This window comes from Bemisia tabaci, chromosome 7 (assembly GCF_918797505.1).
Source record: "Bemisia tabaci chromosome 7, PGI_BMITA_v3".
Taxonomy (NCBI): Eukaryota; Metazoa; Arthropoda; class Insecta; order Hemiptera; family Aleyrodidae; genus Bemisia; species Bemisia tabaci.
In genome coordinates, this window is record NC_092799.1 from 48,920,941 (window position 1) to 48,943,375 (window position 22,435).

Here is a 22,435-nt window from a genome sequence, read left to right on the forward strand (position 1 = left end):
TCTTTTCCAGGAGTGTTATTTATTTTTCAAGGTTCTTTCTTTTTCTAAAAATAGGTAATTTTTAGTTTCCTATTCTTTGTTTTTGAATTTTTTATTTTGCCTCCAGGAAGTCCTCTAAGCACTGGTAGTAGCGAAATTTGGCTCGCGAAGCGAGCCAACAGTTACTCGCGGAGCGAGTAACTGGGGGTCCAGGGGGCTTGCCCCCGGCTAGCGGCGCAAGCGAGCGTAGCGAGCTGAAGCAGCTAGTCCCTTTTTATTCATTAAATACTGTATCTGATATTATAAAATATGCAGCAGGAGTTACTGCCCCCCCCCTCCTCCTCCCTACGAGATGCATGTAAACCTTGATCTTACTGCGCGCGCTACCGGATCCTTGCTTTTCGCATCCGGGCATTTGCAGGATAAACTTGTAGCATAAACATGTCCATTTATATGTAATGCTAAAGACCGCCAAATGTTTTATTGCAAATGCCCGGATCTACTGTACAACGGACTGCCATCACGCGAAAAGCAAGGATCCGTTAGCGCGCGCAGTAAGATTAAGGTTTCCATGCATCTCGTAGTGAGGAGGAGGGGGGGGGGGGCAGTAACTCCTGTTGCATATTTCATAATATCAGAAGCAGTAATTAATGAATTAAAAAGGGATATTTTGGACTTCCAATGTATTAGGGAACTTTCAAGCGTTTTCGTAGCGCGCGCAGTGAGATCAAGGTTTCCATGCATCGCGTAGTGAGGAGGGGGGGGGGGCAGTAACTCCTGCTGCATATTTTATAATATCAGATACAGTAATTAATGAAAAAAAAGGGATATTTTGGACTTCCAATGTAATAGGGCATTTTCAAGCGTTTTCAGAAACTGTGAGAATGGCAAAGCAAAGCCTGGTGCCCCCTTCCCCCTTCACCTGAACAGTCAAAATTTCAATTATGTAATCGAAAAAGCCCTTCAGAATTACTCATTGACGACTGTAGAAAAAACAACGTTAAAAAAAAAACACCCCCCTGAAAATCCGAAGTTTTCAAAAATGTTTGCAATTTTTGGCTCTGAGGGCTCATTTTAGGCCCCCAAAATTTACCATATGGTTAAAATTGGTAGTTTAAGTAATCGGAGGCTTAAAATATGCATGTTTAAGAAACTTGGGCATTATACCCAGGAAGAAAACAAGTTTTTAAATAATATGACGGGCCTTGCTATGGGTAATTTGGCTATTTTAGCCCAAAAATACCTTTAAATCGACTTTATTTTCCAGGAGCTCGACAGAATTTTTTTCTTTTTGGCTTAAATGACTCAGTTGACACTCTACTTCAAGAATCTGAAGAGTTTTTGCTTGTGACTCGTCAAAAAATTTAAAGTCGTTAAGACCAGCTGTGCCAAGAGAGCAAAGCGTACATCATGAAGTTAGAATGTTCCAGCAATGGTGGTAGTATATTGAATTCCGCCCCGCCACACTGGTTTTCTAGGATTTCTTGTCGACATTGAGACACATTATGTGCCAAAAGCACACGCAGACGTCTCCTGCGTCTTTATCTGGGAAGGACAGAGATGGCTACTACTCTCCCAGTGGAATGGCATTTATCTAGCTTTTGGGACAGGAAGACTGATGGACAATATCTTCAGTGACGAGGAGCTGGAATTCCTTGCGTCAGAGGCGTTTCAAGATTTATGGAAGTTTATGTTGTGGAAAATCCCCTACTTTAGATTTTTAACCTGCATATAAATTTTCGCAGGACCATCTGGAAATTTTCTTTGGGTGTATCCGAATGTGTGGTAACCATGATAATAACCCAACTGCCCGTAAATTTTGTAATGCTTATAAAACAAATCTTATACATATGGAATTGAAAGTGAGCTCAAATAGCAATTGCACACCCTTAGAAAACACTACAAATTTGACCTGTCCCTCTACGTCGACTGCAGATTCAAAAAAATGCATAAACATTTCCCCCTGTCAAACTTTGGCATCTTCGCATCTTGGCATGAGCCCGTCTTTGAAAAGCTAGAAAACGAGTTCGACGATATTTCTGTAATATCAGAAATTACGGATGAACACATAAATCATTACTTCAACATCACGTAAATGTAGAAGACTCTTGAGATAATTTTCCTTCAGTTTTTTTAAACACAAGACAAGAAATTTTTGAACGAAGGCAGAATAAACTTTATAGAAGGGGAAGTACATGGTTTTTTTTCTTAGCGGGTTTTATTTTTGCACTTGCGCCCTGTGCCTCTTATATTTTAAAGACGCGAAACTTTAGGAAAATTTTAATATTATTCTGTTTAATTATGTGGGTAGCGTTCGGGGAAAAAACTTTCCCTTCAATTTGAAGTTTTCCCGTTCTTTTAGGATTCAGCTAGGAAACTGAACAAGCCACTGGAATCTCTGAACTGACAACAGTCATGAGGAATAAATGAATTACTCATTAACAGTGTGTATACATCCTCAGTTTTAGTTTTCATTTTGTGTTGTCTCCACATTCATATTTTTCCTACTTGTATCACTTCTTGTTACATAGAGCAATTGCTTCTCCTACATTTTGTGCCTGGTAACCCCAATTTTTTTATATTTTTTGGTTAATCGAATCCTTTCATAATAAACTGGCTGTAATGTTTCTACAGATTTGTAATTTTTGCTTCCTTTGTTTCATTCTTCCCCGACACATTGTGTGTAAATTTAAAAAAAGCCAACGATTTTACTTTTCGCACCATATTAATTATTTGTGAGAGATAAAAGTGTAAATGAAGCTCATCGAGTAATCAACTCCTTTAGTCATAGAAAATATTCCTCTTAAATTGCTTTAATTTCACGTAACTTCAAGTGTTAAGACCTAACACTTGTACGCCAAAATCGCGGATAAAAAAACAAGCTTGATTGTATTTCAATTTAGAGCTTCCAAATTTCCTATAAAGTCTGTTTAAAATGTGAAAATGCCTAGGCACTTGTTTCTTAATGTTTTGTTAGCCCAATGGCACCATTGAGCAGGGCCTATTTAATTATAGGGAGCAAAAATAGTGCTAGGCATATGACAACGCTTTTGGACTTCACAGAATTCGCTTTTCATTAATTTTCTTCCTCCCCGTAAAATATAGAGTTAAAATGTCTCAGGAGGTGCTGTTGATGTCTCCTCGAAGAAAATGCATCTTAGAAATGTTTTCTTCCCGTTAGGGTGCAACGAAAATTTTTATTCCTTTCAACCCACCTGGAGGCCATTGGACATTTATCTATTGTGACGTGCTGAACAGAAACATTTACTTTTTAAATCCATAACGACCAGATTTGCAGGATCCACTAACAGAAACAATGGAACCTTACAAGAGATGCTTACGGAGATGGGCTGAGATTTTAGGCACAGTGTACAATGTTGGTCCATGTACAGTTTTAGGAAAAGATCACGTTCACCAAACTGACAATATAAACTGAGGTCAATACATTTGTTATTTCGCCGAACATTTAATAAACGATGAAGAATCACTTTTAAAAACTTTGTTCAACCCATTCTTCATGAGATAAGATGCTGCGTCACATAATTCTTGAAGGCTTACGGCAGCCAGTGATTTACCATGATGAAGTATGGGATAGTGCCGATGGAGAATGTCCTTACACAGTGAATGAAAGTGGCATAATTGTATTAGATTAAATTGGAAAAAGTACTGCTTCCTCTTAAGTTGTCACAAAAACGAGATAAATAAATGCACCATTAAAACTTTAACTAGCAGCCAGGGGCGTGATCTCCATATTTTCCTGCGCTCCTTGTTCCCAGGCGACTACAATAGTGATGTAGTCTTCAAACCTAGTGCTACTTTTGCTGGTGTCATTGAGAATCTACATGAAATAGTTCAAGGCCTAACACCAAATGATTATCTTGTGATTATGGGTGGCTCCAATGATATATTCAGAGGTGAGACAGGTAATACTTTCACAATTTTTCAACAGATGAACCTAAGTGTTATTTGAGAAACTGTTATTCCATGTCGCTTGATAGTGGTTGAGGTACCTCCAATGTGGAAGCAGATATAGTTCAAAACATAAACAAAAGATTATTTCGATACTTTAGGAAGGAGCCGAAAATGTTGCTATTGCGTCACAGCGACCGCTCCTCTTGCATCCAGCCAGAATCAAAATGTCTTTAGCTGAGGATCTGCAGAGCGTAATTCTAGAGCAATGGCATGATAGCACTGAGGAAGAGAAGAGTTTGAAAGGAAGAAGGCTACGCAGAGTCCCATGAAAAGATCTCTCATCGTTACCATTATATCAATGTGTATTAAGTGGTATAGGAGATGATAAATGATATTTCACCGTTTACGATGACCTCATATGGGTCCTTCCACGCCAAATCAACCGAAAAAATGACAAAAGCTCACCACCCGTCTCGGAATTGCACGATTTTTTTTACTTGATCTTTAGGTCAAAGTAAGAGAAAGCCCAAATTTTCAGCCCTAAATACCCAGTAGGTCTTGGGAAAAAACTATTGAAGTTTTGATGATTTTTGAAAATTCGCATTTCTGGAATTACTAAAACGGCTGTGCCTGTCCTTCGAAAAATCTCCGTAAAAATTTGAGTTTAACGATATCAGGATAAAAATTTGTACTTTGGTCATTGAGAGTAAGCATGATATGAGAAGGAATAATGTTGCATGGACCCAAACCATGAGTGAGTAGAGCACCGGTCAAAGATATATAGTTATAAGCTTCATTTTTGCAGTAAAAACTAAATTCAGTAAAATGAGAGTAGCGAAAAAGGCGTGGGGGATATCCTAATTTTTTCTTCATTTTAAAATGATCCTTTAAGTATAATCTAAGAAGCTATGAAATAAAATTGATGGCTATCTGGCGTTCTGTGGGTTCAAATGTCAATTTTTACTCAAAATGCCTTGAAAAAGCCGAAAAAATCAGACTTTTACTATTTTCCATCAGAACGGATGAAAGGGTTGGTCGGACAGTTAAAATTTACTAAACCTCTATTAAAGTTCATGCAATGTTGCATCTTTTTTATGTGGTTAAACTAACTCAAGCCGTTTGTGAAGGCGTGCAATGATATCTTGACTTGCATTCGATAGCTTCCTGAATGATGCTTTCTACCATTTCAGAAGTTATGCCTTCGGTAGCGCTTTCCCTGAAATAAGTATAATTAGTTGGTTTAAACGATACATATTTCTTCTCCTCCGTCTTATTGTTCTCCGGATCGTCTCGCGTTTCTTGTTCGGCGAGTGGAAACAGCACGGGACGGTCCCGGGTTTTCTTTTGTTTTTAGAGACACTAGAATCGATAATCAACGCGACATCCCGACCAGAAGCTCAACCCCACGCAGAAACTGAGGGTAAGCAACGAGGAAAAGGAGAACAGTTAAATCACGAGTAGCAAGGAAACGAAAGCATTAAATTAAACCGGTGGCAAAATGTAACAATCAGAAAACAAAGGGGTCCCCGCTACAAAAATACCACGTGGTAGAGGAAAATAAATAAGGAAAGTAAAATAATATAACGGGATCAAACAATTAATTTACTTTGTATATAATTTGCAGCGCAGCAAACAGAAACGGTGGTAACGTGGAATACGGACCTACAAGGAGAACTTAAGCGCACAAAGGATTACACTCTCGAGGATTCTCGGCGGTAAGGATATTAGATATAATCGTATTATTCAGGGAAAATCAGAATGAAAAATAGAATGTAAAATGGTTGTATGTGATGGTTTGTATGGTTGAATGTAAATGGTTATGTTCACTTTCACCGACGTCAGCTCGATTAGCGAGTCCCGGATCTTGTCAAGTACGACGGGTGCCGTGTCATCCTTCATGTATCGCTCGTAGCCCAACTGATTCGCGTTGAGGTTCCTCAAAAAGAAGGTCAAGTAACGACTTCGAAACGCAGATTCCACGACCCCCCCCCCCCCCGGATGTAATGCCCACAGGCGGTTCCGGGGCTTCATTATATTAGTTCTTTTAATCTTAAGATCAATAATGTATTTAATTTGTACCATCTTTAATTTGTCTATGTATCTCTAAATATCTAATAAAGCATTAAAAAAAAAAAAAAAAAAAAAAAAAAAAAAAAAAAAAGATTCCACGAGAGTAACAGGTTCTTCGAGCGCAGCAGGGTCCGTGTGTGTGAGAAGGTCCTTTCGTGCTTCTCTCCGAGATGATACCACGCTCCACAAACGTTGCAATACCTTTGTAAATCATGGTTATGGTCGGTTGACATCACTGCCACCCTGTAATTTCGAAAGCTCTCGAATAACGAGCGTTCCTTTCTCTCTATATGCAGACTTGAAAGAAGGGTGTACACTCGATTGTACAGAAACCTCTTTCGCCGTTTAATGCGTCGATTATACGACACACTTTTTGGAGCTTTGAGAAACGCAATCGGCTTATATCTAGGACTACCCCCCGTTCCGTTAGACAACGTTCCGGAGGATGATTCCAGTGACGAAGAGATCGTCGAAATTGATTCGGATAGACATGCCAGTCCGCCAATGATTGTTTCGGATTTTTCATCCGATGAAGAGAATGAGGCCATGGATAGCTCAGAAGTAGCGAATTTTTTTTTTTTTAATTATTATTATTTTTTATATTTCTATAAATTAACAAACACCATGCTAGCCACCAACTAGCCAACGCTTAAACTCACTCAGAATTGTTAGGGCTGACTCCTACTCAATTTTCTCTCATGACCAGATTCATGATTTTCACCCACAGAATGCAGCATCACCTGCGCAATGCTGCCTGATAGCAATTTACTGTATGTCTCACTACTTCACAATTCGTAATTCATTGACGTAAGGATTAAAGTCTCCCGTAAATCTACTGTAATTTCTCCAATTACGAAGGTAGAAGGTACGATGATAAGGATATTTTGGCAGAGCATCGCCTTTTGCATCTAATACCTCTTGGCAACCCTAGAAAACGCACATTTGAGGAGTCTGCGTCTTTTCGTCTATCTCGAACCGAAGTAGTTAATGGTTTTCTCCTTCGAGTTCTGACAGAAGGTAATCTGGAGACCGCTATTGCTGAGAGGACCGACAAATTTTTAAAACAAGGTGAACGTTGTCATGCCTTTGTGGTTATTTCAGGAAGCAAACCTCCTTACACATATATTGTAGTGTTCAACAACACTAAGCATTTTTTTGAGGACTTAGGTAATCTGTTCAGTTGTACAAGTTAAAACTTAAGTATGGACCAAGAAACATCTAAGGATGTCCCTGGGCTTTTTTATGTGTTCTTTTAAGTGAATATTTTTATTTGAAGAAGATGCAAAGTACAACAACTTGAATGTTCCAGAACCACAACTTGAAGTTCTTTATGATAATATCTACTGTCAGATAGCAGAGGAGGAAACTATCAGAATAGGCAGAATCCCAAAGAGTTAGAGAATCTCCATTTCGAATAGCTCTCGAATACGCAATATGTCATCTGTTGCTCTTTGCTCAGGGGCAAGAAATGCTGCATCATCAATAGTTAAGCCGGTGTCAAAGAATTATCTCGACTGCAATATTGAACTGGCGGCAGCACCCGCCTTCGTCTCAAATACTTTTTACCATATCATTCGTGCCAAAGATGAGACTGAACAACATTTCTATGAGGAATTAATGTATTTACAGAAATGTGTTGCCCCAATACCAGGGATATCCCTATCAATAGCCCCCACTCAGCATGAAACATTACATCAACATTGATGCATATCGACAAATCTGATGAAATGTTACGCCATATGGATGTTATATTGCATCCAGGTTGGCTGAAACGAGGTGGACGCTGTCAATCTTAATATAATGTGTATCCTATATCGACATCACGCTATTGACGACGTCAACATCTATCTAGCTTACATAAACATTGACATTAGTTGAGTAGATACAGCACATTGATTTTCATTGACGGCGTCAACATTTCGATCGACAGTTTATTAAATTTGCGCGCGCTCGGTCGAATTTAGCGCGCAAACAGCGTTACACAACATCAACAACAGACCGCGAAACGGCTTTCTAGAAGGTTCACTAACCTCAAAATTCATAAGTGCGCGGCGTGTGCGTGATTGCCCAGACGTATATTTTGTTCGACGGAACATGTTTTGTTTCTTGTGTTATTTGCTCTGTTTGCTTTCGTGTCAAGTCAATTAATAATAAGTTGCAAAGTTCAGCATCCTGGCATTCCTGGCCGCAATTCTCAAGTGATCTGTGATCATCATATTACTTACTACTTCCTAGTTACTACCGCCTGCCAACACCAGAGACCGTAAGTCTAAATATCATGTTTTGAAGTCCTAAAAATCAATCAGAATGTCTGACGGTGACAATAAGTTGTTCGTCAGTTTTCGTTCGAAATCTAAATATAGGAAAGTGGCTCGATCCATTCAAAATGCCCCATCAGAAATCTTGCCCTCCACCTCCACTACTCCTCAGGTTCCTCAATTTTCTCCCACTCAAGCTGTCAATCCTGATCCTGAAATCTTTGATAACACCTTTTTTGTTTCCTCCCCTCCTAGCATATCGCCTTCTCCCCTCGACCATATTCCTTCAGCCCCTAGAGTTTCGCCATCTGATGGTGATATAAATCAGGAAATTTTGCCTGGGCATCTCGACACAGGGTTGCCAGAGTCAGAGCCGTCATTTTCTACTGAGGAGCTACTTGAGCTTGTAAATGCCCCCCCTGAAGCTGATTATTCTGAGGAAGAAGATGAGTTTATCGACATCTGTGATCCTGTTGAGTCGTTACAAGATGAGCTCAGAAAGTGGGTGGCTGAATTCAACATTACATTAGTGGCTCTTTCAGCTCTCTTATGTATTTTGCGTTCCCATGGCTGCTTTTCGAGGTTACCTAAAGATGCTCGAACTGTTTTGAAGACACCCAAATCAGTAATTCCAAAAAGTGTTCCCCCTGGGCAGTATTATCATCTTGGTTTGCGAGAAATTCTATTAAAATTGCTTGAAAGTGTTGTTGTCAGAGGTCTAGTGTGTATCAAGTTGATTATTGGAATCGATGGTCTACCGCTGTTTAAGAGTGCTGCACGTGAAGTTTGGCCAATTTTGGCTTGTATTAGCAACGTGCCCTCTCTTGCTTCCACTGTATTTCCGATAGGTTTGTATGTTGGTGCCAAAAAACCACTTGACTGCGGTACTTTTTTGGCAGATTTCGTAGAAGAAGCAAAAGATCTGATAGTCAATGGTTTGTGGGTGAAAGGTGTTCATTTAGCAGTTCAAATCAAGGGATTTTCACTTGATGCTCCTGCAAAAGCCTTTGTTTTAAACATTAAAGGGCATGCTGGATACTGGTCCTGCACAAGGTGCCATCAAGAAGGCGAACATTTTGCAAATAGAGTGACATTTCCTAATCTTTCAAGTACCCCAAGAACGAGTGCCGAGTTCTTGAGAGGTGAAGATACTGACTTTCATCATGGTCCAACACCACTATCTACTCTTGGAGTTCTTGGTTTTGATTTGGTTCGAGGAGTGGCTCTTGATTATTTACATCTTGTGTGCTTAGGAGTTGTGCGGACTCTACTCTTTATTTGGTTGTATGGTAAAGTCCCTCTCAAATTGTCTGCTCAGTGTGTCCAAAAACTCTCAGATAAACTTGTCCTTTATGGCTCCTTCAAACCGTACGAGTTTGCTCGCAAGCATCGAAGTTTAGACTACGCAAAACGGTTTAAAGGAACAGAATTTCGCCAGTTGCTTTTATACAGTGGTCCCGTTCTGTTTGAGGAGCACCTGAGCAAGGAACACTACAACCATTTCTTGTGTCTTCATGTCGCAATGACTATATTATTACACCCCACACTAAAAAATAAGTATCGTGACTATGCCAAGGATTTACTGAAACATTTTGTTCAGTGTACTATAATACTTTACGGGCAAGAGTTTCTAACCCATAATTTTCACGGGCTTCTCCACATTGCAGATGATTTAGATTATTTCAATTCTCTTGATGAGTGTAGTGCTTTCAAGTTTGAAAATTATTTAGGGTGGTTAAAAAAACTTGTTCGAAAAGGACAATCAGTCTTGCAGCAGTTAATAAAGAGATTGAAAGAACGATGCTTTGTAACTGGCGAAGAATCCCAAACAACTTCTTCAAAACTTCTTCATCAGCATGACTATGGTCCTCTTCCAGCAACGTGCTGTGACCCCCAATATAGGTTTTTTTCTCTGCCTTCCTTTAAGTTATCCACTGAGAAACCAAATAATTGCTGTGGTCTGAAATCTGGAAATATTCTTCTTATAGAGAATTTTGCGCACTCTTCTGAGACTAATGAACCAGTTTTGATTGGTAGAGAGTTTACAAAGAAAGAAAACCTTTATATGGATCCGTGTGAAAGTTCTTGTCTTGGTATTTTTGAAGTTAGTGAACTTTCTGCTTTGAAAGTGTATCCTGTTTCAGAAATTGCCGTTAAATACTACCTTCTTCCATCTAGAAAGAACCATGCTGTGTTTCCTATCCTGCATACCCAACAATAATTTTTTTGTTTTGTTAGAAATACCTGGTAGAGGTGTCGTCAGCTAAGTTGATGGTTGTTTACTTTCGGTTTGCAGGCGTTTTCGTGTCACTACTATCCACATGAAAACATCCGACTCTCTCAGAAGCAAGAACACAAGCTAAGATAACTTTTTTAATACTTTCAAACCTTGTAATACTTTAATTTTTAGCCACACAGAAATCACAACCACAAAAAAGTCACTAATCATAACTGATAAGTAGTTTTTTTTACGATACGATCATGAGACTGATGTTTTCAGTGTGGATTGTAGCGAACGCCGCTTTGTTCAGAGGCCCAAATTCGTCGTTGGCGCTTGCAAACCGAAAGTAAACAACCGTCAACTTAGCTGACGACACCTCTAAGTGAAGGGTGAAAATTAAAAGAAAAAATTCAAATCGTAACCTGCAATGTTCCAGATTTCTTGTCTCTTTTGATTTTTTCTAAGTTGAATAAACCATTTCATATTTTCAAAATTATTTTCACACTACAATGAATAAGTAATCTGTACAAATTTCAAACTTGAACGTTCATCCCTTGCCAGCATGGTAAAACCTTCATACTGTTCCAAATCCGACCTATAAATGGGTCTCAACCAAAATATTTACTTCTAGCCTCTATACATTTGTAAGTAGTCTATATTCAAAAGTTTTTGCATACGGGGCTTGAAAATGGATACAGGCGGATACAGTTAAGTTATGAGTTCCTTTATGCGCCATCTGATCCACTGCAACTTGCAAGAAGAAGCTTTACACTCTGTGGATAGAGGTAATAATGTTGATCATATTGTTGAAACTTGCAGAAAGTGGCCAGGTAAAACGTACTTTGCAACAGGTGTAACTGAGCAAAAGTTGTAATGGTAAGTTTCAGAACTTTCTTGTTTTTTTATTTTCTAATTTCTTTTTCCCTATTATTTTTTCCTCATTAAGAAAAGTTTCCATCAATTCTTTTGAATTAAAATCTGAGTTTCCTTAAAGTCTCAAAATGCTTGTAATGAATCCCTTAATATTTTATGTCTTTAATATTTCAGGACATCATGATAACATTTGCTATCGTTTTGTTTACGGAGGAAGAGGATTCTCCTGCAGTGGTGAGGGATGACTGGCTGCGTGTCAATGACACCAAAAGTTTCTGGCCATCGTTCGCAAGGTCCAAATGTCAAATTGAAAAGCTTCTTACTGATGTGAACATTTTCCCAAGAGAAGAGGACGGGTGGGAGTTGTGTCCTGTCCGAGTTCTTTGCAAGGGAATTGGTATGTTTTTTTATTAATCGTTTACTTAAGTACTAAGTTTTCTTAAAGTGTGAGAGTGTAGAAGAATGGATATAATTCATATTAATTCCCCTATGGTTTGAAGCACTTTCCATTAGTAAAATCAATTATTTTTCAAAAGCCCCTATCTTCCCAATAGTAATTATTGACATACAATTTTGGACGCAAATACATCCATAGCAAATGACAGGATACAAATTGCTGGTATTGATCGAATTTGAATCTGAGAGCAGATCATGCTGAATACTTTTTGTGGGAAAATCGCCTTTTTAGGTGGGCTCCCAATTATTTTTGGAGTTACGCGGCCTTAAAACTGGGGATCAGCGGTGGCATCAAAGATAGGTAAATTGGATTCCTCAAAAACAAGACATTGTACTGTTGGGCTTTCTTTTTTTCTTACCTTCTCTGTTTACTATTGAAACACCCCCCGTTTTTAATCATCATAATAACCTTTTGCAGGGAAAGAGGAAATAAAATGTGAGCAGGGTTGGGAAAAATTAACTTAAACTTAATGGGGGGGAGGGAGGCAGGTATCATTGATGATGAAAATTAAGTACTTTTGTATGAAATTCAAGAACAGTTTAGTTAAGTTCAGTAGGGAGGATCTAGGTCACATTTTCCGAAGATTAGTAGACAACGATTGTTTCTATGACCAGTTTTTTCCATTCTCCTGCTCAAAAATGAAAACCCATGTAAAATTCTAGTATCAATCTAAAACATGAACTTGGAAGCTTTCTTCTTATATTGAGCCAAAATAACTCAGTTTTGTTCTGCTGAACTCATTCACATTTACAAATCCACATTTTTGCGTCCAATAGTGCATAAGGAGTACCTAGACTCATTCTGAGCGTACCACCGTTTCAAACTCCTTGAGTAGATTAAAAAGCCCAACTGGCAGCAAATACTGCAGAGTTGCATGATAATCTTTAATTTATTTGTAACTGACACCAAAAGCAAACATACCTGAAAGCCTTATCATTGAATTAAACTTAAGACTTTCATGATATTTCCGTTTTGAAGAAAATCATGTTGCCAAGAAAGTGCCAATAAGAGTATTTCTTGAACATTTTTCCTGTAAAATTTAGGATCTGCTTTCTTACCCTAAAGATTGTCCAGCAGGAGTCATTCAAGCTCAGTGCTCTTATTCTCACTTTTACATCTTGTCCTTGCTTTTATAGTAACATTTCTCATAGCTTTTTCTGATCATGCTTTATTTTTACAGATGATCTCATAACAGCTAAAGCTTCTGCCAAAACAGCTGAGTTTACTTCGGACATTGAACTTTCAGGCAGGTCCAAGAGAATTATCAAACCTGTCCAAAGGTACAACTTCGACGGAAGTTCTGAAGATGATGAGGCTTCAAACTCCATCAATAATCGAAAAAGACAAAAGAAACAAGAGAAGCCGGCTCTACCATTTCATCCCCTTCCTCAAGCTCCGGCAATATATGCTTCTTCTAGGGTACCTGTTGATCTCGTAAAGCAGTCTCCATCAGATTTTATATCTCCCTCAAAGGCATCACCAACTTTGAACACTAACGAGAACAATAATTTCAATTCCACCCATGACCAACGTACCTCTGGTAACTTCCTATGCTTTATTTCTTACTGCGAATCATTTATATTTCTCCAGTCGTGCAGTACTTATGCTTCTTACTTATTCCCCACTAAGCTAATTAAAATGTTACTGACCCTCCGCAGTGAAGTCAGCAAGAACTTTTCATTATTTCCAAGGATGGAAAATTTTAAGAGAGGCAGTGAAGTTTGCCTCTGACCACTGATAGCTGAGATTTAAATTCTTCTCATGGAAGGCTTCATCTCCTCTCCAAAAATTTATTGAGTAACATCAAGAACTTCAAGAGACCCATCTCTTTGGCTAAAGTTTTACTTTAATATCTTTCAGCTGAATTTTTACGTTTTGTTCCATAAAACCTCTTCACGCACCGGAAATTTATTGACATCAGTGGGCTCAGAACAATTTTTTTGTGATATCATGCCAAAGTTATGAAGCATGTAGATAAATGAAAATCTTTCTAACTACAAGCCTGAATATATGATTGCTTAAAATCGAATCTCTCTGAAATGTTGGATACTTGCTAATTAAAATCTGGCAGATCATTCAGCATAAATTTTCCTTGAAGTTGCAACAACCACAATTGAAGAGTTTGCCCGTAAAAGGGCATATTATAAAATCGTTCCTTGTTTTGAAAATCTATTGTACAGCATCAGCGCATCTCTGGAATCATACAGTCATGTTGTTATGTTGATTCGTCGCTCATGTGCAGAATTAAAAGCCGAACTTTGCAAAGCCACACTCTCAAAGCTTCAAATGAACTTTTTCTATAACACACATTTTTAAAAGATGCCCTTCTACAGGCAAACTCTTCAATTGCATTAAAATTTGATAAACGCTTCATTTTTTTGTCAATATTTTGCGATGTAATTCTTAATTTCAGTTTCTCTTTTAGTGAATTTTATTTGTCTCCCCTTCCAAAAGTACCTAAGAATGCTGAAAAAAATTAATTTAAAGTCTGTTCCAATTCAGTAATCACTGTGTCACTGAGTCTGTTCCTTGTCCTATTTGTTCATAGATGATGCCATCCTTAGAAAATTGCATTATATCCAGACTTCCGTCGATTCACTAGCCAGAATGGTAGAAGTACTGTCTAAAAAAGTGGACTCAATCAGTGGATTTATAATCTCAGTAGCTGAAGCTCCTAAAGATCTCTCTGCAGGTGTCAGCAGTAACCCATTGGCCTTAGAAGAACTTTTGCCATGTCGTGACAATGATTCTTTGGTGAAGGTGAACGATCAGCTAATTGATTCAAATGAAGCAAGAGTGAAATTAGTAAGTACAACAGCATGTGGATACAAAATTAATAAATAGCAGGCAACTTAACCATGAGGAAAACTGAAGCTTTGATTAGGCTAACATTTGCATGGTAAAACCCCGCAAATCCCAGGCAAGACTCAAAACCTGGATATCACATGGAATTCTGGCAATTTGCTGTAATTATGAAAAATAATTTGAAATTTTGGCCCTTGGATGATTTCAATGCTGAATTTTGCTTCCTATGTGACTTGGATAAGCAGTGGTGGTTTTGGACAAAGTAAAAATCGAAGCATTTGGAATTTAGGAAATTTTATGAACCCTGAAAGTGGATGCGAAGGATAGTTGTCCAAGGGCTGTTATCATTTTGTGCATCTTCATTTTAACTCCTGCTCATTCACTTCGCCAGATGCGTACCTATTGCCTAAGCAAACGAAGTAATTTCAGATTATAAAGGGATAAAAATTATCATTTTTTTTATTTAATTAATTTTTTTCCATGCTACTTTCTCTCAGAAGCTACCAATCTCCACATTTCCTTCGCTTTCTTTACTTGGTATAAGTAGCAATGTGCCTCTTTTATTGTTTGTTGAGAAGCTGTGAAGCATATTTGTAACATTTTGAACATCATTCAGTGAGAAAGTCACTGAATTGGTAATCGCAGAATTTTCATCTCTTTTCTTCATGACAGTATATTTGGTTTGAATTTGATTAATGAAGTCAGATACTCATTTTTTATTGCTTTTTTTTAGGTGAGAATCCTATCAAATGTGGGAGGCAAAACCACCAAAGATAAACTGTTTGGAATGATGAAGAGGATAATGAATGATGACGTTGCAATCCTCTATAGTTTTAAAGGGCAGTCGCACAGCAAAAAATCATTCGAGGATTTAAAATTTCTCAAACTTATGACAAGTAAGTTTTTATTAATTAGATTTAGATTAGGTGTAAAAGTCAGGAAACTTCACGTAATCAAACTTAATTTTCCATTATTACGATTATCATGCCAGTCAGGGCAAATCCACGAAATAAAATAAATAAAAAAGTAATGAAAGGGTCAAGTAATTAAGGCAACTCACAAGGCTAGTGCAATAACAACTACAAAGATGGAAGTAAGCTTAGGCAAATGGTAGTAGCAATTAGGTTGAAGTATTCAAGCAAAGTAAAGTAAATCACAGCTGCTGTCATAGCATTGTCTGGAACCTTTGTGAAGGTACCCCATTGAAGTCATCCAGGTGACCGGCAATGCCTGCCCAAAAAAAATTAAAAAAAAGAAGGAAATCGATGGATAGAGCCGTAAAGGAAAGATAATAGGGCTCATGGTGAAATATACGTCTGTATGGAAAGAAGCGATGATTAGTACTTCAGGTGAACTCTATTATCCTTTACGTAAATATCACAGCCACTGCAGTGACGGTTACTCTTCCAAAGGGACCACCTTTAGTTATCAGCCTTATAAAATCAATTACAATTTCACCAAAATCTGATTTGTTGAAATGCCTGTACTTGGGTGTTTATAAAACCTCATACCTCACTGATTTTTCGTTTCATTTAATGGTTTCTTATATCTCTTGCAAAGTTCTTCAAGATCAGAAAGCACCGGATGCGACAGATGTTTACATAAAAGATGTAGTTGCAGATTGGCTCATTCAAGCTAAGACCAGGAGAAGCCGGAAGTAAGTAAGATATTTTTATTCTACATATTATCCACTAAAGGAGTCAAGTAAAGTTTCCCCTCCATTTTTTGACTCAAGTTCCATGTTTGGACGTATTAAAACAAAATTATGAATTTTCAAAATTTAGAAGTCTTGTGTTAAATATTACAAATCCCTCGCTGAAGAGATGGCCCCGTCTTTTTCATTTTTCATTAAACCAAATAAAAAAATCCCAAAAAAAGGGGAAAAAACCTTGTACTTTCTCCTCCAACTATCTGTTTTTCCGTGTGCCTTTGTTGTCCAACCAACCTTGTCGAGGCTCATCCCGCTTTTTTAGTTTTCTTTTTTAACTGTCCTCTATGCCTACTTAAAACACATAATGTGACGAGACATAATTGAAGAAACTAATAAGGAAGTCAAATGCACATGTAATGGAGATTTCAGTGGATACGGTTTTTTTTTTTTTTTTAGTATCCCCCAGTGACTAGGGGTTATATACTGAGAAATTTGCATGATGCTTAGAGATGGCTCAATGGAAACAAATGGGCAATGACAGACAGTTCCTGTCTCCTCGTAAAACGTCTCTTTTTTCCCTCTGACTATTCCTGGTGGATTATTTGAACCTTTTGAATTTTCTTATAAATGCCGTGCCTTGGTTGGGAGCTACAGGGAGCCATAGGACATTAGGATTTTTTTTTCTTCATAAAATATTTTAAAAATGAGTGTTAAAAGTTCAGTAATTTCCTTTTACAGACTTTCACGAGCATTGAAGAAGACTGAGAATGTCATTCAAGGAGATGAGAATGCTCATAGCCAGAATCCTGTAGACTGTAATCCTGGAATCCAAAATCCACAAAATGAAGAAATCCTGTCAGCTGTTCACTCAGGCCTCGACATAGCATCTGTCATGCTGACTAGCTTATAGATTATTGCTTATGCAATTTCACCGTCCCAGAAGATGGACACTTTCTCCAATCGTTCTTTTCTTTATTTCCGTTTTTGTTATATTATTTTTTTTCGTTATTATTTTTGATTTTTATTTTCGTGTTATCAGATGAGGTACTATTCTGAGATACTAGATGTAATTTTCAATTTATTCCTTGGTTTCTCTCAGAAACTGAAAATATCAGGGATAAGTAATTGTGTTAATTGAGCAAAACATAGCTTTATAATCATTACTTACATTATTATGCCACTTTTTCTATGGATACTCATACAGAAACTTTAAGTTCCTTTTTTTTTCATTAACTACCATTTCCTTCATTTCCATTCTTGTGAGATTCTTTAAATGTTTTTCTTGGTTTCTTTCAGAAACTGAAATTATGAGGGATACATAATTTTGTTTTTTGTGTACAACTTTGCCTTCAACAATGGCATTACCGTGCCTTTTTTCCTATCGATATTCATACAGAAACTTTAAGTTCCTTTTTTTTCTTTAACTGCCATTTCCATTCTTTTGAGATAAATTAGACTTTTTCAATATTTACGAAAGTTTTCATCGCATACCTGTAAATTGGAGAAAAACACTAAAATTTTGACCCGAATATTAAACAAGTTGTTCGAATAGTGCTGGGTCCACATTATTTTGCGGGGAAACAAAGTCAAAAGAAGTACTAAAATTAAATTAGAATTTATAAGTATCAGAATTTACTTTTAAATTGTAATTTAATTTTTTTACTTCCTTTGGCTTTGTATTCCTGCAGAACAGTGTGGACCCAGCAATATTCTAACAACTTGTAACTTAGGTAATGCTTGTTTCACACTGTGTTGACCTCAGTTTCCTTTGAGTTTTTTCTCCTTATTCTCATTCGTTGCTGGCTTAGGTAAAATTAGCCAGCTAATCATTGCGAAGACGCTTTTAAATATTCTGACAATTTTAAGCTACAACTTAATTTGTTACTAGACAGGTTTGAATGTGAAAAAATGTGTTACAATCATTGTGTTACAACAATTGTGTTAATTTGTTACAATCTTTGTGCATTTGTTCGTGCCTTTCCTGGAGTCTGATATTTATTTATTTATTTAATAAAGTACATGTCTCTTATAATTTTAAAGATATTCTCACTTACAAATATTTTATGAATTTCATGTTAGCTGTAGACGTCTTTATTTCCTGTAAAAGTTTTCGAGGTAAATTATTGTAGTCAGTTCAGGAAGTTACAGGACAACCAAATGTAGTTTTTTCATGAATGCAGATGTTTGTTATTCTGCATCATATTATTTCTAAACACTTGCTTAACAATTTATAGCCAAAATTGATTTTTTGAATGTAAGGAAGCCAGTAGAGGTTTCATTGGCCAGTAAACTCCGTGAAACTTTGATATTTTTTAACTCGGTTTTCTTCAGATAAGTAGGCAGTTGAACTGGCAGTTACCCTCTTACCCTTTCAATTGATGTCTCGCAAGGTATTTGTAAGATCTCAATGGCAACTTTCAAAAAGGCATAGCACCTGTTTTGAAATTGGAAAGAGGGCCCGTTTCCCAAGCCACAAAAATGCTTTGAAAGCATTTTTGCACTAAGACTGATCCCTTGATATTTTTCAAGACAGGTGACATACCTTAAAAATTGTCTTAGAAGATGATGCAATTACAGTTCATTGTTTAATTAATATAATTGAATGAACAGTTAGCATAAAGGAACCAATTGGCATCAGCTGTTGTCAAATTTCACCGGGCAAGTTTTTTCCTTTTTCACAGGAGAATTTTTGAACAGATTCTTATAAAAATTTCAGGGAATTTGGCTCACACCACACCAAAAATTCTCAGAAATTTCTGAAAAAATCTGTAAAACTGTTCTCCTGTGAGAGGATGAAGGGCCCGATGAAATTTGGCAATAGCTAATGCCAGTTGCTTCCTTTCTGCTGAACGCAGCTCAGGTGTCAAGGTTATATCAACCTAACATTAACCCAGATATCAACATGAAATCAACCTGTTAGCAATATAGCATCCATACCACTGCAGCTCTTTTGCAGTAACCGTCAATCTCTTTGTTACCTTGATTCCACATTGATGCATCTTCTTGCAAGGTTTCATCAAGGCTGACGATTTTGACACGTCAATATCAATACAAGGTTATATCCACATATTATGCTGAGTGGGGCAGTGGCCATGATCGAGACAGTAGACTCAAAATCCTAGATTAGGATGAAGAATGAGCTACAGGACGCAGACGCAGAATTCAGGATAGAAGATATCGAAATTCCAGACTTAGTTCTGTTATTTCCCTCATATGATGGACTGATAGATCCCAACCATAGAGCATTTGGTGAGTGCATAGGGTCGCACTACGTCTTTGGCTTGAGCCTGTATCTTACAATTATCGGGAAGAACCTCACAACCGCCAATTACAAACATTGGATGAAGAGGAGATGAGCATCCCTCGCTAGTCCAGTAGGACTCCCCCATGATGACCCCAAGTTACTGCTGTTCGAGCCCACGATACAAGTGTGTCAGCACTTTAATCGTGAGGTGCGCGGACTATGGCAACTCAGAAGAGAAATCTTCTGCGAGATATGGTCTCAATCTAAGGGCAATTTTCTGCTAGCTCGTGGCTTGCAAGTCACACTCGTACTTCTCAAGTATGCAGAATTTAGCAATTTCCAGTTCCCCTGGAACTGGATTGTTATTATGATGAGGGCCTCATGTGGCTTAGTGGTTGTAGCGCTTGCTCTATACTCGGGAGGTCCCGGGTTCGATTCCCGGCCAGGCGATCCGAGTTTGATGGTCTCAAACAATGGTTGCCTGGTTTGATGTTTGATTCCCTATTTGACATACTAAATTCAAAGAATATGCTGCAACCAGGCTTTAAGAAGCCTATGAATCCTAAGAATTTTCCCGAAATAGAGGCATATCTCCAAGAGAGCAAAGCGTACATCATGAAGTTAAAATGTTCCAGAAATGGTGGTAGTATACTGAATTCCGCCCACCACACTGGTTTTCTAGGATTTCTTGTCGACATTGAGAGCATTTTAAAGATTTATGAAAGTTTATGTTCTGGAAAATCCCCTACTTTAGATTTTTAACCTGCATATAAATTTTCACAAGACCATCTGGAAATTTTCTTTGGGTGTATCCGAATGTGTGATGACCATGATAATAACCCAACTGCCCGTAAATTTTGTAATGCTTATAAAAAAAATCTTATACATATGGAATTGAAAGTGAGCTCAAATAGCAATTGCACACCCTTAGAAAACACTACAAATTTGACGTGTTCCTCTACGTCGACTGCAGATCCAGAAAAATGCAGAAACATTTCCCCCTGTCAAACTTTGGCATCTTGGCATGAGCCCGTCTTTGAAAAGCTAGAAAACGAGTTCGACGATATTTCTGTAATATCAGGAATTAGGGATGAACACATAAATCATTACTTCAACATTACGTAAATGTAGAAGACTCTTGAGATAATTTTCCTTCAGTTTTTTAAACACAAGACAAGAAATTTTTGTACGAAGGCAGAATAAACTTTAGAGAAGGGGAAGTACATGGTTTTTTTTCTTAGCAGTTTTTGTTTTTGCACTTGCGTCCTGTGCCTCTCATATTTTAAAGAGGCGAAACTTTTGGAAAATTTTAATATTATTCTGTATAATTATGTGGGGAGCGTTCGGGGAAAAGCTTTCCCTTCAATTTGAAGTTTTCCCGTTCTTTTAGGATTCAGCTAGGAAACTGACAAGCCACTGGAATCTCCGAACTGACAACAGTTATGAGGAATAAATGAATTACTCATTAATAGTGTGTATACATCCTCACTCTTAGTTTACATTTAGTGTTGTCTCCACATTCATATTTTTCCTACTTGTATCACTTCTTGTTACATAGAGCAATTGCTTCTCCTACATTTTGTGCCTGGTAACCCTAATTTTTTTATACTTTTTGGTTAATCGAATCCTTTCATAATAAACTGGCTGTAATGTTTCTACAGATTTGTAATTTTTGGTTACGGTTTGGATATGAACGATTGGATCGACATGACTTTAATTTCAAGATTGGCAAATCTATATTCTCACGATTATGAAGAGAGGGAGTGGGTGGTTTCCTTACCACCGGACCCACGCCCAAGAGTCAACGCTCTATTCAGTATTCGGGATGCGTTATACATGCTGTGGTCGTTGGGTGATGACCCACCCTTCATTCAAGCAACCACTGCCACCATTTTCCACCAATTTGGGGCCATTTGGGGCCACCAAAAGTACATCTCAGAAATGTTTTCTTTCCGTGAGGGTGCAACGAAAATTTTTATTCCTTTCAACCCACCTGGAGGCCATTGGACATTTATCTATTGTGACGTGCTGAACAGAAACATTTACTTTTTAAACCCCTAACGACCAGATTTGCAGGATCCACTAACACAAACAATGGAACCTTACAGGAGATGCTTACGGAGATGGGCTGAGATTTTTGGCACAGTGTACAATGTTGGTCCATGGACAGTTTAAGGAAAAGATCACGTTCACCAAACTGACAATATAAACTGGGGTCAAAACATTTGTTATTCCGCCGAACATTTAAAAAACGATGAAGAATCACTTTTGAAAACTTTGTTCGACCCATTCTTCTACAGAGACAAGATGCTGCGTCACATAATTCTTGAAGGCTTACGGCAGCCAGTGATTTACCATGATGAAGTGTGGGACAGTGCCGATGGAGAATGTCCTTACACAGTGAATGAAGATGGCATAATTGTATTAGATTAAATTGGAAAAACTACTGCTTCCTCTTGAGTTGTCACAAAAACGAGATGAATCACAAAACAATTAAAGTTTTAACGAGCAGCCAGGGGCGCGATCTCCATATTTTCCTGCGCCCCTTGTTCCCAGACGACTACAATATTGATATAGTCTTCAAACCTAGTGCTACTTTTGCTGGTGTCATTGAGAATCTACATGAAATAGTTCAAAGCCTAACACCAAATGATTATCTTGTGATTATGGGGGGCTCCAATGATATATTGAGTGGTGAGACGGGTAATACTTTCACAATTTTTCAACAGATGAATCTAAGTGTTATTTGAGAAACTGTTATTCCATGTCGCTTGATAGTGGTTGAAGTACCTCCAATGTGGAAGCAGATATAGTTCAAAACATAAACAAAAGATTATTTCGATACTTTGGGAAGGAGCCGAATATGTTGCTATTGCGTCACAGCGACCGCTCCTCTTGCATCTAACCAGATAGTTCCAGGTAGTTCACTTGAACCACCATTGCAAAATGTCTCTGGCTGAGGGTC

At 37.8% G+C, this 22,435-nt stretch overlaps 1 protein-coding gene across 3 annotated transcripts; it reads left to right on the top strand.

Annotated features, from left to right (window-relative positions):
- The first annotated feature begins 7,627 nt into the window (after positions 1-7,627).
- On the top strand, positions 7,628-18,401 carry LOC140223722 (uncharacterized). 3 transcript variants are annotated; one of them, XM_072302106.1, is made up of 8 exons: positions 7,628-8,224; positions 11,260-11,316; positions 11,488-11,710; positions 12,951-13,310; positions 14,319-14,575; positions 15,309-15,471; positions 16,136-16,232; positions 16,965-18,401. In XM_072302106.1, the coding sequence occupies exons 2-8, from the start codon at positions 11,314-11,316 to the stop codon at positions 17,134-17,136; spliced, it is 1,275 nt and encodes a 424-aa protein (XP_072158207.1). In that variant the 5' UTR covers positions 7,628-8,224; positions 11,260-11,313; the 3' UTR covers positions 17,137-18,401. The 3 variants fall into 3 exon arrangements, with proteins under 3 accessions (XP_072158207.1, XP_072158206.1, XP_072158208.1); XM_072302105.1 differs by having other exon boundaries at positions 11,260-11,710; XM_072302107.1 differs by lacking the exon at positions 11,260-11,316.
- Positions 18,402-22,435: the final 4,034 nt, after the last annotated feature.

Excerpts from the sequence above, each read along its gene's own strand:
- LOC140223722 (XM_072302105.1), top strand. The coding sequence starts at position 11,470 with ATGTCTTTAATATTTCAGGACATCATGATAACATTTGCTATCGTTTTG. Across the intron at positions 11,711-12,950 it reads AGTTCTTTGCAAGGGAATTG|ATGATCTCATAACAGCTAAA; the intron begins GTATGTTTTTTT and ends TTATTTTTACAG. Across the intron at positions 16,233-16,964 it reads AAGACCAGGAGAAGCCGGAA|ACTTTCACGAGCATTGAAGA; the intron begins GTAAGTAAGATA and ends TTCCTTTTACAG.